The following is a 16,016-nucleotide window of genomic DNA, read 5'->3' as shown; positions in this document are numbered from 1 at the left end:
CAGGGGGACTTATCAAGTTATTTATGTTTTTTTTAAGTTATTAAATTGAAATATTTAAACAACAACAATAATAATTTGTATATAAATGTATGTGTGTATACTTTAAATATACATATACTATTTTTGGTAGCACTTTACAATAATAAATAGATAGATAGATAATATCCTTAAAATGTACTATACAGGGGAGATCAGGGCTAGTTTTCACAGGGGGACTTATCAAGTTATTTATGTTTTTTAAGTTATTAAACTGAAATATTTAAATAGCAACAATAATAATAATTTATACATAAATGTATGTGTGTATTAAGTTATTAAACTACTTTAAATATACATATACTATTTTTGGTAGCCATTTACCATAAGGTTACATTAGTTGCTAATGTTAGTTAATGCATTAACTAACATGAATGAACAATGAGCAATACATTTACAGTATTTATTCATCTTTCTTAATATTAGTTAATAAAAATATGCTCCTTCATTGTTAGTTCATGGTAGTTCACAGTGCATTCAGTAATGTTAACAAGCACAACTTCTGATTTTCATAATGCATTAGTTGAAATTAACATTAACCAAGATTTGTAACTAAGATAAATGCTGCAGAAGTATTGTTCATTATTAGTTCATGATAACTAAAGTAAACTAATGAACATTTTTGTGAAGTGTTACCAAATTATTATTATTATTATTAGTTTGTTGTTATGTATTTGTTTTTATTAATCAGTGACCAAAACAGTGAACTAAGTTTTTTTTTTGTTTGTTTGTTGAAAAGTCTAGAATAGTCTTTTTAATGCAAGGTTACATTATGAGAACCTAAACCACATGAGCCGTTGTTTACAAAAAATGTCAACATGTTTAATGAACTGTATCTTTTTCCCAGGCAGTAACGATAAAAATGATAAGTAGCTGTTTTTGTAGCCACGACTACACGCTAAGAAAAAACCTACCATTAAACATATTCACTTTGGTAAAAGTGTGACAACTAACCCCTATCTCGTCTATTTATTAAACACTTTAAAGGCGCTTTTATCCACGTATTCGCTTACATATCGTCGTATCCAAGTGTCTCCACACTCCATTCCAGAGAAGGGGCTGGACTCCGCTCCGTGTTTTGCTCCCTCACTGCTCTATACATCGCGTCTCCTCACTCCTGCATTGCTGTAGCAGCAGATGTTCGCGCGCTGAAGCCAATATCCACCGTTCTCTTTACCGGAGCAAGTGTTCTGCAGCGGAGAGTGAGAAGACGAAGAAGAGTGAGGACGTTTGCTCGTTCTCTTCACACGTCTGGAGTGTGTGTATGTGGGTGAGTGAGCTGAAGAAATTGGAGTCGCGTCTTTATTTACCACACCTGTGATGCGCTGCTGTCTCTGAGCAACGAAGACGCACTGATGGCCAAGGTACAGGAAGAGGATATGTGTTGAAAGAGGACTTCTAAATGCGCTGATCGGTGTAATATCACAAAAACTAAACCCAGACAGACAGCATACACTCCTCGCACTTCATTCAGCAGATATTACTGACTTAAACTTGAACGAGAAGGTGATAAAGATGCCGTTACACCTGGGTCCCTTTGTCCGCTGGAGATCCGGGCTTGTACTCACATGGATCTGCTTGTTTTCGTCCGGATTTACCTTCACTGGTGAGTTGAATTCATTTCAAAACGTATCTTTCAGTTTCGACTTATAAAGCCATGTGTAAGTCATGCGTAATTGCTTTTACACACAGCAGTTGGCTCCCCTTTGTGATGTGATTTACGGAATAAGAACAGAATGTAATATTTCACGGGGTTCATTTGTATTAGAAATAAGCAGTTTGCTCCAAATTGCCATGTTAATGCTAGTTTTAATAAGCAGAAAGCGCAGAAACAGAGGTGAAGAACCTATTCAGGAACTTGAATGTGCAGTAAGTTTGATTGACATGTTTCTGCGAACACGAGACTCTCACGGCGCGCCTGAGACGCTACGGCGAAGCGTTTAAACGAATAGAAATATACGAAACCGAGGGTTTGTTTAATTGAAAATGACTAGAAATGTATACCATGAGTGTTAAGCAAATACATATTATTGAATATTGCGTCCAGCATTAACGCGTTGCATTTTTGTGAGCGTCAGCTTGAATGAAGTACATTTCCACGCGCCGACATTCATCCGTTCTTGCTGCATTGGCAGTGTTTTTGACAGCTTTACGAAGTACAGTGAGCTCCGACGGTCATTGAACGCTACAGGGAACATTTGTTGTGTGTAGATATATAAGATGCTTTCGTGGTCAGTGGAAAAGAACGTGCAGAAATAATCGTGCTCTCCTCCCATCACACATCGTGCACTTGTCTTGGTTAGCTACCCATTATAGCCCTAGGAGGAAAGAAGTACAGATTTACTAATTGTGGAAAGCTTTAATATTTATTAAACATTCTAAATTGATATTTTTATCTTGAAGACTTTTGTTTTTTTATAATAGTGTTTATTTGCAATGCCAGAGATGTGACATTGTCAGTGGCTGCTTAAATAATAACTGCTTATTATTACTCCCACAACCAAAATTAAGACTGTACCGTTTCAAAAATGCCCAGCTTATGTTTTTAAATAAGAATCAGTGTGGATATGCATATTAGGATTCAATTTTAATGGGAGATATTTTATATTGTGCTGCAAACCTTTGTTTACTTTGTTTCAGCGTAATACTGTGTTATTAATATCATAATAACATCAAATGACACTTTAACTTGTTGTCCATGACTGGACATAATTACAGTTACAGAATCACAGTCACTTAGTCCAGTGTTTCCCAATCAGGGGTGTGTGCCCAGAAAAATGTAGCTTTATTTTTCCCTTTAAAACAGAAATTCAAGGCTGTTTATCGATTAAATTAAAGCGTTTGATTGGCTCTTGCGCACTGTAATATTAGCAGTAATTCTAAATTATATCCAGTGTTATATCAGATAAAAATAATTTATTTTGGGCTCCATTTGGTGTGGATTAAAGAGCGCTTAAACCTTATTTGGGCTGTGGAGGTCCATAAAACAAAAAAAGGTTGGGAAACACTGACCTAGTCCACCCACAATGTGTTTTTGTGGACCAGTTTGGGCTTGCCGAGATCTGTATTACATTGTGTCGGGAGAGTAAGAGAAGTAAGGATGGTCGTGGCTGTGGGAAACTCAACTGTGGGAAAGTTGAGTTGCGCTTCTGGAGGTTTTATAGTAATCATCACCACAGAGCCCAGCTGGGGACCGCTGATGAGTATCCTCAGAGCACGGTCAAAATTTCACACTTGGCTTACATTGTTCTGCCCCCTGTCTGCTGTGGACAGAGGACTAACTTCTTAAAAGTTGTGTAATTATCAGTCTTGCTTTAGGAAGCTCTACATGAGAAAGTTAAATTAAGAGGGTAATTTCTTATGCATTAATTAGGGAAGGATTTCGCATAAATTAAGATGAGGTAAACAGTCAACCCTGGGGAATCATGGAAAAAAAATACAGTGGCGTTTCTGAGGTTTTTCAAACATCTGTTGAAATGAAGATTTTTTTTTTAAAGTAGATTACAGGGCGTGATGAAAAATGCCCTAAATTCCCACCATCTTCGCATGCTCTGTTTAATTTGTCAAGGACACTTATCTTGCTTCGCTTCCAAATGAGAAAAGATCAGACAGGAACTTTCTTATTCTCTAGACTTGTAAGAGGAGGAAATGTAAATTGGATGGAGGAGAAATAATGGAAGCACGTGTGCTCGCAGACATTGTTAGTCCAAAAGATCATAGAAGATCACACAAGGTGCTCTCGCTAGGGAGAAACGGGCTGACGGTGCATTTTCCTATAAAAAAAATAGCCAACTTGTCTTTCCCCTGAAACATAATCCGGTCAAAAATAAAGGTCGCCCTGTCAGTCTTCATCAGAGAGAACACAAGAGACAGAACAGAGCTCTTCCTCGAACAATGTGGTGCCTTCAGGGAGATCAGCTACCGTTGAGCCGACAGGAGGGTTTTCATCAGTATGTAGACAAAAGGAATCAGCACATTGTGGTTGTGTGTGTGTGAGTGTTTCTTACAGTATATAGCTTGTGTTAGTGGCTCTGTTGGTTTTGCTTCAGGATTTTATATCGACCCAGAACAGTACTAAAATTATAACAAAAAATCCTTAAATTTAGACATTAAATGTCATAAATTACAATGAACTGGATACTGTCATAGAAATATACAAAACATATTATGACAAAAGTTGCATGAAAAAAAAGAACATTTTTTAGACATTAGTCTAATTGTCATTTATTAGACATTTATTAGGCACAGCATTTGACGTCAACAACAAACATATGGAAATACTTTTTTTTTTTTTTTTTTTTAAATGTTAATAAGCCTTTATATTTTGCTACCCCGACAAAAGAGGTTTATATGGTTTATTTCATTTTCTTATCAGCATTGAGCATTTTTTTTCTCCACCTGCTGTTTGTGGTCTTATCAGAACAGACCTGCAGTCCAAAAAAGTTGTTCCTTGTGGTTAAAATGTACTTAACAACACCCTAATATTTTATATTTTGTATCATGTCAAAAAAAAAAAAAAAAAAAAACACTGGTCAGAGGACTCGTCAACAAATCGTATGTTATATATCTATGCTGCATACATACACAATTTCAACTTCATCAAATTCAGAGCACAAGCTGAAAGTACAGGAATCAGTCATGCAATCAACACAACCCTGTAGTAAAGTATAGTTTCTTGTTTGTTCCCATCTCATCCGAAAGGGAGTGATATAATGGGTTTGCTGTTTTTCGCTGTGTGTGTGAGAAACAAACAGGGGATTTTTGTGGTTGGAGTTTGTGGTGGGCTTGTTTCAGAGATTTTTGGCACTGCTGTTAGTGTGCTTGGTTGTTCATTGAAAGGGTTGGATTTTGGGGTGCAGTGAAACTCAAAAGCTTTCTTATGTGGCTAAGAAGCTTCTCAAAGGCCCCTCAGACCCTAGAAACGTGATTTTGCTTTCATCATTTGGATTATTGCAATTAGGGTAAAGCTAGCGTTTTGGTGTTTTCGCCTTTTTGTTGTTGAGGGAAAATTATTTGAACTTGAATTGAACATTAGTTAGGCCCATACCAGATTTTCAGTGTATACGGTATTCGTGGGGTGTTTTTATGGTGATGTGTGTGTCAAAAAGGAAAGAGAAATGATGAAAAAGATTTTTGCCCTTCTACTTGTAAGCAATAAAATCAAATGATGCATGTAAAGAGAGGTCTCTGCTGTTCTGTGGAGCTCTTGATGCTAACCAATGACTTTTCATGATGTACAAGAACTGAAAGAATCAAGCAATGGAGAATTTCAGAGGGAAATGGAAGATTTGAACAGATTAATGTCTGAGAGCAGTGTTATTTGGAGTCGCGGGAAGCGCTCAGAAGCGGAACGTGATTAAATCCGTTTGTGTTGTGTTTCGTTTCACTCGACACCGGCCACATTGCAATTTCACAACAATCTTAACCTTTTTTTTTTTTTTTTTAAATAGGCGGTATATTTCTCCCACTCTCACAGTTTCCACACATACTATATATGTATAGCCAGTTTGATGAATGGAGAGGCGTGAAATGGTGTAACAGAGATGAGGAAAAAGCAAACAGTGTAAGTCAACAGCAGCTGGCTTTCCATAATCCAAGAGCATGCTCCATTTGATGACAAATGTGGTCTTTTCTTATCTCACACTGCTATATATGTCTTCTCCATGAGTGTCAAATGCAAATTGAGAAGGAGAGGCGAGGCGGAGAACATGAGAAAGTGTGACACGAACCTTTGGGGTGGGGGGAAGTCTCCTATCAGACTGCATCAGATCTCAGAAATGTGCCCTTTCGCTTCAGTTAAACAAATGTAGACTACAATAACAGGGTGGAGTTGGGGTTTTGGGTGGGTCTTTAGCTGTTTGAAATGGGCGTTGAGCCATCCAAGGGGTCAAGGTTTGGCTGGTTAGCATAGTTAAAGGGTTAGTTCACCAAAAAATGAAAATTGGCCCTTAATTTACTCACCCTCCAGGCATCCTAGGTGTATGACTTCCTTCTTTTAGACGAATTCAGTCGGAGTTATATTAAAATAAACCTGGTATTTCCAAGCTTTATTATTCCAAAACAAGTCCAATAAAGTGCATCCATCCATAATAAAAAGTGCTTCACACAGCTCCAGGGGGTGAATAAAGGCCTCCTGTAGTGAATCGATGCATTTTTGTAAGAAAAATTTCCATATTTAAAACGTAAGAATCACTTCGACGAATGCGAACGTGCCGTGGAGAGATCAAAACAAAACAACGGTCACGAATTAGAAGTTCAAAACGAGAATTTGTGAAGGAAAATGTCTGAGGATTTTGATATAAACCAAGAGGAGACTGGTTTTCCTTTACTAAAGTAAAGGAATTTTGTTTTCTTTGCTCCTGTAAACTGGTGCATACGCAACGCCGACTTCCAACGCCATCCGTCCGGAGCTGTTTCCGCATACGACCAGCAGGTGCACACTAGATTAAAGTGATTCTTAAATATGGATATTTTTCTTACAAAAATGCATCAGTTCGCTACAGGCACTTTTTTATTATGGATAGATGCACTTTATTGGACTTGTTTTGGACTGATGTGGAGAAACTCCCACCCATGCAATGATAAAGCTTGGAAATGCCAGGATTAATATAACTTCTATTAGATTCGTCTGAAAGAAAGAAGTCATCTGGAGGGTGAGTAAATTATGGGCTAATTTTCATTTTTGGGTGAACTAACCCTTTAATTTAACCTGCTGCAAAAAGCATCTCTTTCCATTATGATGATAATTTATTGCAAAGAGCATCTGTATTGTTCCAAACCCATAAGACCTTTGTTCATCTTCAGAACACAAATTAAGATATTTTTGTTAAAATCTGAGAGCTTTCTGATCCTCAACAGACAGAAAACTACCATGTTCAAAGCCCAGAGAGGTAGTAAGGATATCGTTAGAATAGTCCAGTCTTCATTCAGCCGTAATTTTATGAAGTTATGAGAATACTTTTTGTGTGCAAAAACACACAAATGCTGACTTCATTCAACAATTACTTCTCTTCGACATGTTCATGGGAGTACCATGATGCAGGAGCCCGATGCATTGCACCTTGTTCAAGGAGAGGAAGAATGTGGTAGTTGCATTGCTGTCTATGGAGGGTCAGAAAGCTCTCGAATTTCATCAGAAATATCTTAATTTGTGTTCCGAAGATGAACAAAGGTGTTACGGGTTTGGAACGACATGAGGGTGAATAATTAATGACAGAAAGCCCTTTAAAAATGTGAAATGATCTTCTTTCTCTTGTCTTTCTTAATTATAGTTTAGGACTCTAACGCCATATATATTGATATCTAGATAATGATAGACTATCATCAATATAGACTTAAGACTCGATCAGTGGACCAGTATAGTGGATGGCTTAAGTATACTGCATACAGAAGCAGTTGCTAATGAGGAACTCAGCGTTGTAGTACAATCTATGTTGTGGTCCCCTTTGGTCCCATCCTGGGTTTCAGCACCTGTTCCCTCCTGCAAGCCTGGCGACGCCCTTCAGAAAGGATGCGGTCAGCAGGAGGAACCAAAGATCAGCGCTGTCACCAGAGAGACTAATCGTGTTCTTCCCTGAGGTGCTGTCAGTGGCCAGAGAAAGCTGGAGTACTGTTGACCTTGAGAGCAGATGCATTTAATGTGCAGACACTGCTTCTCAGCACATTGTGAGCACTAGAGTCTATGAAAGCCTTGGGTGAATGCCCCTCCCCGAAGAGATAAGAGTGCATTTCCCAAGGTGCTTTTGGCTTGACTCGCCGACTGCGAGATCTAAGTAAGATCTGTCCGCTTTAATGATGAACCATCTGCTTGAATACTCAATAGACTCGAGCACTTTGCCTCATCCCACAATAGTAACGCAACAAAAGGGGTAATTTTTTCTTCCAACTGTTATTACTCCATAGGGTTTGTTCGGTGGCGACGGAGAACATAAACATGAAAAATTCGCTGTGGTGCTCTGCTTGCTCTCAGCCCATCTGTGGTTCATCACCCAGCATATTTAAGGTTGTTTGGGGATGCTCTTCATTCTCCTGTGATCAATAACCCTCTAACTGTTTAATTGGCCATCAATCAACGACAGGGTAGAGTTAAACGCGGAGGTGCTCAATCCCCGCCTTTTATGCAACTCCTCTGGGTCCTTTTGTAGCCTTTAAGTTCGTCCAAGTTGCATCCAGAACATTGTTATTTGTATGCGCCGCACAGCAGCGGCAACACACGAGACTTCCAGAGGGCTTCCACGAGGGAGCGTTGTCTTGACTACTACCGTGATGTAGATTGAACACTCAGCCAGCCCATAATACAAGTAAGGGCGGGGCTTTCTTTTGAACTGCATAACTGCTTCAGCATCAAAAGGAATGACAGTGCATCCTATTGATATTTTTTCTACTTCAGGGCTAATGAAACTCTCGGGTTCAGCCCGTCTCTTTCACATATGGCTGATCTGGATGAGTTTTGCTGAGTTTGAAGTGTACAAAATTGTCTTTGCTATTCTTGGCTAACCTCAATTCGAAACCTGCTTGCTTATAATCATGAAGGCAAACATGAATGCTTTTCAGGGACTCAACTTACTAGACCACTGGGTATTAAAGCAAAGCTCTTTGAGATCTTGATATTGGATGTGATTGAGGTTTCTTTGTAGACTTTGTTTAGATTGCACTTGGAAGTAAGGAGGCTGATCATACGAGAATATTTATACTCTTAATCCATAAGCGTCTCTGTTACTATTGCTCAAGGTTAGAGAGTAGAAAATCCAAATAGTATGAAAATAACATTAAACTTCACAGTGTATGAGTGATACCTAAAAGTGGCTTTTAAAGGAATTTTAAATGTCTGCGAAGTTATTTAATGCTAATTTCCAAACGTTTTTCAGTCCTACTTTATATTAGGTAGCTTTAGCTACTATGTAATTACATTTAAATTTGATATAATGCACTTATTGTGTACGTACATGTTTTTACATTGTACTTATATTTTAATACCTGTATGTAATTTCATCTGTAATTACTGTTGACCCATCCCTTACACCTTAACCCACCCTTAAACCTACTTATACCACCTAACCTTACTCGTACCCCACCTCAATGGCAGCAAAAGAGTTTTTCCTAACATGTAGTGGGACCCAATTTTTTTTCAAAGAAGTAGTGCTATCAAACGATTAATCACGATTAATTGCATCCAAAATAAGTTTTTGTTTACATAATACATGTGTGTGTACTGTGTCTATTTATTATGTATATATAAACACACACACACACACACATGCATGTATATATTTAAGAAAAATTGTTTTTATATTAAATATATTTATATAGAATACAAATTATATGAATATAAATATATGCATGTAAATATTTTCAAAATATATACTGTATGTGTGTGTATTTATATATACATAATAAATATACACAGTACACAGACATATATTATGTAAACAAAAACTTTTGAATGTGATTAACCGTTATTAATCGTTTAACAGCACTTGGGTTATATTTGTGACATGAATCTATAATAAAGTGATACATAATGACAGTACTTGTGATAGTACTGTTGTTATGGTTTCCTCCTCCTCATATATCATAAAGACGGTGAGTTTTTTTATTTTTTTTTTTTATAACTTGGACAAGCAACTACTCAAACTGCATAGCAACACTCTTAAGAAACACTTTTGGACTGCATTGCAGCACACGTGGCATTTTATGACATTTTCTTAAAAACAAATGCAGTTCATTTCTTTGTGTATGAATGATTTCTGTGTGGCATACATAGCACATAAACTAGCATGCTGGCAAGTTTTGGTGTTTTAGCATTACCATGTGAGTGTATGAGCATGTCCCAAGTCAATGCAAAGTACCTAAGTACCTCAGGCAGGCTGGAGGTGGTATGAGATCTCTAATGGCAAGGATATTTGAGGGCGGATTGGCTTAGAGATGGCCAAAACGTGTCCTCTTGAAGTGATGATGTTGACAGGAAAGGAGACCTATTGACCTTTGCTCATTACGTTCATATTCCATGCGGTTGTGCCTCAGGCTGGCAATTCAACTGAGTCAACACTGGCTGTAGCTCAGCCCTCACTCAGCAGTCATCAGGGAATGCAACGGCCAGCTCAAAACATCTGCTCACCCTTTTCAAAAACAAGAAAGATGTTTAAAATCTAAATATTTAATTTTACACTTTGCTGACTTCTGTAGCTTCATTCTGTGTTTAAGTATTTACATTTTATGATTATAAAATGATAGAATTCTTAAAGGGCAAAAAAATCCACTTACATGGTCATAAATGTGAACGCAGTCACTCTGATAAAATCCACCCACTCTTTATTTTTGAATCCCTGTTAAACCAAACTAGTCTCATTAGGCATGCGGTTTTGATTTTCAAAGCAGTGTGACGTCACATTTTTTAGGCCCCATTCACGGCCACTGACTGACAGTCCTGCATAGTTTCCCAAGTTCGAATCCCAGCTTGAGGACTTTTCCCGATCCAACCCCCCTTCTCTCTCCCACTTCACTTCCTGTTTGCTCTTCACTGTTCTATCATAATAAAAGGGAAAAACACACACACACAAAAAAAAATCAATAGCTGCGTTTCCATTACCCTTCAAATTGCGTAAATTGAAATTGCGAATTGAAAATACGCCTAATGGAAATGTGTCAATTTCGCAAAAACCCACATATATCGCAAAACTAGCCCAAAACAAGCCCAATCACATTCGAGGGGGGTCCCCCATTAAAAGTCGCATTCTGGGGGATAAAATACACGTTTGATTTGTCAGGGTCCCCTGGTAAATTTGTATTTCAGGGGCTAAATATGACGTTATTGGGGTCGCTTCAACCCGCAGACATCAAAAGCAACCCACAGCGACAGTATTAAAGTACCCAAATTCTGCAGGAAAACCGTGGACTTGGCAACACTGCACTTCTGTGTGTTTGGCTTCCCATATGTATGGGTGAACACCGGTTCTCTCGCTCTGTCACGTTGCTTCTACTAACTGTATATTGCTGTAGGTGTGCAAAGCAGAGATGTATACGCTACGCCCAAAGCCAATAGAAGGCAAGCCTGCAACCTTTAGCCAAAAAAGCGTAACGGCTAAAGCTAACGCATCCCGTATGGGAAAGGAGACCAGAGACTGTTTTCTTTAAATGGATGTCGATGGAGGAGAAGCTTCACTACGCAGAATAATCAGCTTTTTAGAGGAAACAGCTTATCATTTAATGAATCGACCGCCTACTGGCTAATTTTTCGACGTTTTACAATAAACAGTACTTTTGGATTTAACTATTTTTAGAGTTTACACCAAAAAAAAAAAAAATGCGGTTTTATAAAATAAGTCACAGATTTTTGCGACAGGTAGGATTCAGCTAATGGCACTTCTCATTTATTTCTATGGAATCTGTAAACGGCGATTGAACTGAATTTCTGTCAAGGCTGTAATGTGATTGGTTATCAAGGCACACATGATCCAAGTTGACCGTTACGCTTTCTCCAATAGTAAGTAATACAGACTGTCTCATCACCCAATAGTAAGAAAATCTCTGCCTATGCCCTCTTATGACGATGGGGTGGAAATATGCAGCTTATTTGCATTTAAAGTGATACACACCAAAACAGCTCTTTTTTTAGACACTCCCAAAAATTTTATATTCTTCATGTTATAATAAATTATCTGTGGGGTATTTTGAGCTGAAACTTCACAGACACATTCTAGGGACACCCAAGACCAATATTACATTTTGTTAAAATTGACATAATAGGTGCCCTTTAAGAAGTTACCTGTTTGGAGTTTACAGTAAATGATGGTAATTTGGTATTAGCCACTACTGTCATCAGTAAACAGATAAATAAAACAGAATCTAAAAAGTTCTTACAAAGCGTCTTTTGTGCCAGCTCCAGATACTGTGTAAAAATGCAGTGTCGCATAAAATTAAAGTTTGTCGTTGTCATGACAATCAGTGCCGCCTTGTTTCCCGTCAGATCACTCGGATGTTTGCCAGAATCAACAAGCAGTAGCCAAAACTAATAGTCTCATGGCTCTGTTTGTTTTGAGAAAATGTCTGGCAATAGGGGAAACAATCTTAATAATGTACAATAACACAGTGTTTATTACAGAAACTGTTTTAATAGAAAAAAATATTTTAGAAAATCAGTATCGCAGAGTTCATGTGAACTATTCACTGAATATTAGTTTAATTTTGTCTTTTTATTATTTTTGGTATATTTACATAGTTTCACACTTACATTTATTTCATATTTAATAATAAACCCAAGCTTAGAGCTTTCAAAGAAATAAATGTGCTTTCTTATGACATTTTTTAGTGATGTCTAGGACATATTATGCATGGTACAGCAGTCAAAAGAATTTTAACAGCAGCTTTAATTTATGATTTATCAGTAGAACAATAACAGTGGTAACTGGTATTTTGGCAGGAGCTACCATGGTAAATCTTTTGTGAGGGTAGATGTCAACATCACACTCGCATTCGTAATGACAATATATTCATTTGGAAGACTCAGGGTTGGCAAAACTAGCACGTTTACTACTTCCTTTGGCAACCGTTTTTATTAGCAGCCTCTAGCTTGTGAAAAGTGTGTGGGTAAAACATTTAATTTTCTTCCTTTTACTTTAACAGAGCATAAAATGATGCCAGCCCTTTGCGTTAAGCTCAGGATGCGTGTGAAATGTGGTCAAGATTTTAGATTTTGAGATGGAGAAGCAGCATTTCTTGGAAGGACGTTAGGAGCAGCGAAGCCATTGAAATAGATTTAAGACTTCATGCTTGTATAATTAATCATGACAGAATTGCTCATTCTAGGACTTTGCACAGCCTATAGATTTTAATGAATACTGTAAATGTGTCATTTGCTTTTTCTTCTAAGCCTGTACTTTTTTAATCCCTGGATTTCAGTACGTTTCAAAGACCTTTAAAGGTGGTCCTCTCGTCGCTTTCTCTTTGTTTATAGTAACCCTGGGGGCTCATTAGTCATACAGGCGTTCTTTAGAGACCTGACTGTTCGTGCCTCCGTGAAATGGCATACGGAGACAGTCGGTCCATGTGTTTACTGTAAATGTGTATGTGTGTGTGTGGTCTAAAATGACTTTGATCGTATTATTTCAGCCATAAAACATCTTTGTTTTCTGGTTCATTTACAAAAAATGATGAATTCATGCTAGCGTTTGGCTCTCGTGCATGTTGAACTGTAGCGAAGGACATTTGCTGTGTCTTTTAGCACTGAGAGGATATAAGCAGCATTGTTTGTTTTGATTTGAAAACCTGTTAAGGATGACGGTAAGATATTCTTACAAATTCAACTCTTGAGACTGGTTAAACGCAATTTGAGTGCTACTGCCTCTCATGGCTTCTCCTAAACAAAGGCAAACACATCGGATTAATTTTCAGTGTAAATCACACACATTTTCAGAAACGGCCTGCCGAGATGCAGCATGTTCAGCCGGAGTCTCTAGGGGCAAAAGGATTTGAGAGCTGGATCATATAAATTAACAAGGCCTTCTGTTAATTTCTGCTCTCACTGTGGAAGTGAACCTCTTTCATGCTTTATGTGAGGTGTTTCTAACCCTAGGACATGATGTCACCGCAATAAAAGGCTGCACAGTGCCAAATGTTTCATTATGTCACACCCTGTCCTTAGAGGACAGCGTGCCATCTTCCTTCTCAAGTGATTGTCATACATCTTTAGCACATTTTAAATTATAATATTTAAGTGCAATGCAGAAATGGAGTGTTAATAATGATTAATGCATACTGGAGAAAGTGACAGAGTTTGCCAATGTAAATGGATTTCTGCTGTTTTTAATAACTTCAAAGCCTTAAAGGAATATTCCTGCTTATTTACAACTTAATGTTTATTTTAATCGTTTATTCGTGCCGCTGTCAGCTCGCCTGCGAGGCTTCCAGTAAGTGCATTACGATGAAATTATTGCTGCGGTAATTGACAGCATGCCACAAATGCTGTCTTTAGACATTAAGTTGTAGTTAACCCCGAATATTCCCTTCAGCTTCAGTCACGGTCTGTACACAAGAAGTTGGCATGGGTTTACAAAAGACTGTTATTTGAGTTTATTTTTTATAGGTCTTTTTAGGTCCAACCCAACTCGGCAGGGGCGATCATGTTTTTAAAGATATGTTTAAGTGTTAAAGTCATAGTTTACTGAAACATGAAAATTCTACTATCATTTGCTCACTCTAAACTTGAGCAAATGATAGTACTTTTTCTTTTGTTGAACACAAAGTGGGAATTTTAAAGTTTCTTAGTTGCACTGTCAGACAAAACAAAACACAATAAAAGCACTTTGTGCTAGCTCACATGTCTTCACTTTTGTGTCAAGAACAGACTAAAATGTAAGTTGTTTACTCAAATTCTTACCCTTGGCCAAGGCTTGGAAACTCTCTGCCCCCTAAGAAACAAGGCAGCAGACACTCGCCGATATTTTACTCTGACAGTTTCTGTCTTTATGCTGCAGTCAAGAGTTATTAAAGGGAACCCGGGGTATTAAGACTTGTATTGGCTTTATATAACACAAACAATGTCTCTTACTGAAATACGTAGTAGAAAAACCCACAAAAAACGTATGTTATTTAAAAAAATCCACTTTGTTTTATACACATTTTGGACTATGGGGGGCGCCATTATTTTGATGACAGAAATGGTTGCACTCAGTGAGCTACTGATGCTACCTGTTGCTATTTTAAGACTCGGAAAATAAAATACTGATATGATGTCACATTATGCGGCTTTTGGTTTAATTTTCAGTCGAAGGGCAACGAGAAGCAATGCAAGTCTTCACCGCTTTTCCTAGCGATAAGAAGAGGAGAAAAGAATGGGAAGATGCCTATGGAAGAATAAAACTTACTAAAAACTCACATCTTTATTCTTTCCACTTTAGCCCTGATGCCTTTGTGGCTTTTAGTAGACCACAGCTGCTGAAAGAGCCTACAAATGGCAGAGACAAGAAACGCTAGATGCCATTCTGGCAGGATGTAAACATGCAGACGCTTGTCATGACACCACAGCCACTGAAGGAGTTTCTCAGCGTGGATTTCACTCAATATTCGGGGACGATTAGACACCTTGTGGGGAAAAATCTATGGTACGGCATTTGGTTTAGCCTACGTACACTTAAGCTCTGTAGTCATTGTATCAGTATTTTATTTCCGAATAGTGTGTTTAGAGATGTGTTGGTGTAAAAATAGCAACAGGTAGTGCCAGTAGCTCACAGACTGCAACCATTTCCCCTCATTGTCCAAAATATGTATAAAACGATGTTGATTTTTTAAAAATAATGTAATGTTTAATGGGTTTTCTGCTACATATTTCGGTAAGAGACATAATTTACGTTACACTCTTAAAAATAAAGCTTCACGGTTGGAAGGTGCTTCACAATGTCTAAATAGTTTCATAAAGAACCTTTAACATCTGAATAACCTTTCACAAGAGGTTCTTTGTGGCGAAAGAAGGTTCTTCAGATTATAAACAGGTAAGAAATAGATAGTTCTTTGAAAACCTTTGACTGAATGGTTCTTCTATGGCATCACTGTGAAGAACCTTTTAAAGCACCTTTATTTTTAAGAGTGTATATTAAGCCATACAAGTCTTAATACACAGGGTTGCCTTTAACAGTTACAATAAAACGATGAAGGCATTTTATTTTTTTGGAGCCACTTTTGTGTCAGGAATGGACTGAAATTTAAGTTATTACTCTTGACTTCATTGACACCAACTGCAACTTGCTTGTGATATAACTGAGCACTTTGAATATCTTGAATGAATAATGATATTTCAGAGCTTCAGAGGAAAAAAATATTTTCAGTGAATTACTGAAATTCACATAGTTGTTACATGGCTTCAGAGGATTTGGAAAATAGCGGAAAAGTCATATGGACTGTTAATATTATTATTATTATTTTTTGTCATCATTTGTGACCAGTTGTAATACTATGAACAATAAAAGTCTGAGGCCAAAATGAAAAGG

General features: G+C 37.6%; 1 protein-coding gene across 4 annotated transcripts in view; it reads left to right on the top strand.

The window, feature by feature from the left end:
* Window positions 1-835: 835 nt before the first annotated feature.
* The window catches only part of unc5a (unc-5 netrin receptor A), a 236,850-nt gene continuing 221,669 nt past the window's right edge, over window positions 836-16,016 (top strand). For all 4 annotated transcript variants that reach the window (XM_051127773.1, XM_051127772.1, XM_051127771.1 and 1 more), the window contains exon 1: window positions 836-1,642. In XM_051127773.1, the coding sequence (XP_050983730.1) occupies window positions 1,552-1,642 (91 nt within the window). In that variant the 5' untranslated portion in view covers window positions 836-1,551. The remainder of the gene's footprint in view (window positions 1,643-16,016) is intronic.

Source organism: Labeo rohita, chromosome 14 (assembly GCF_022985175.1).
Source record: "Labeo rohita strain BAU-BD-2019 chromosome 14, IGBB_LRoh.1.0, whole genome shotgun sequence".
Classification (NCBI taxonomy): Eukaryota; Metazoa; Chordata; class Actinopteri; order Cypriniformes; family Cyprinidae; genus Labeo; species Labeo rohita.
The sequence above is the reverse complement of the archived record's forward strand: the minus strand, read 5'-3'. Positions and strand labels throughout refer to the sequence as shown.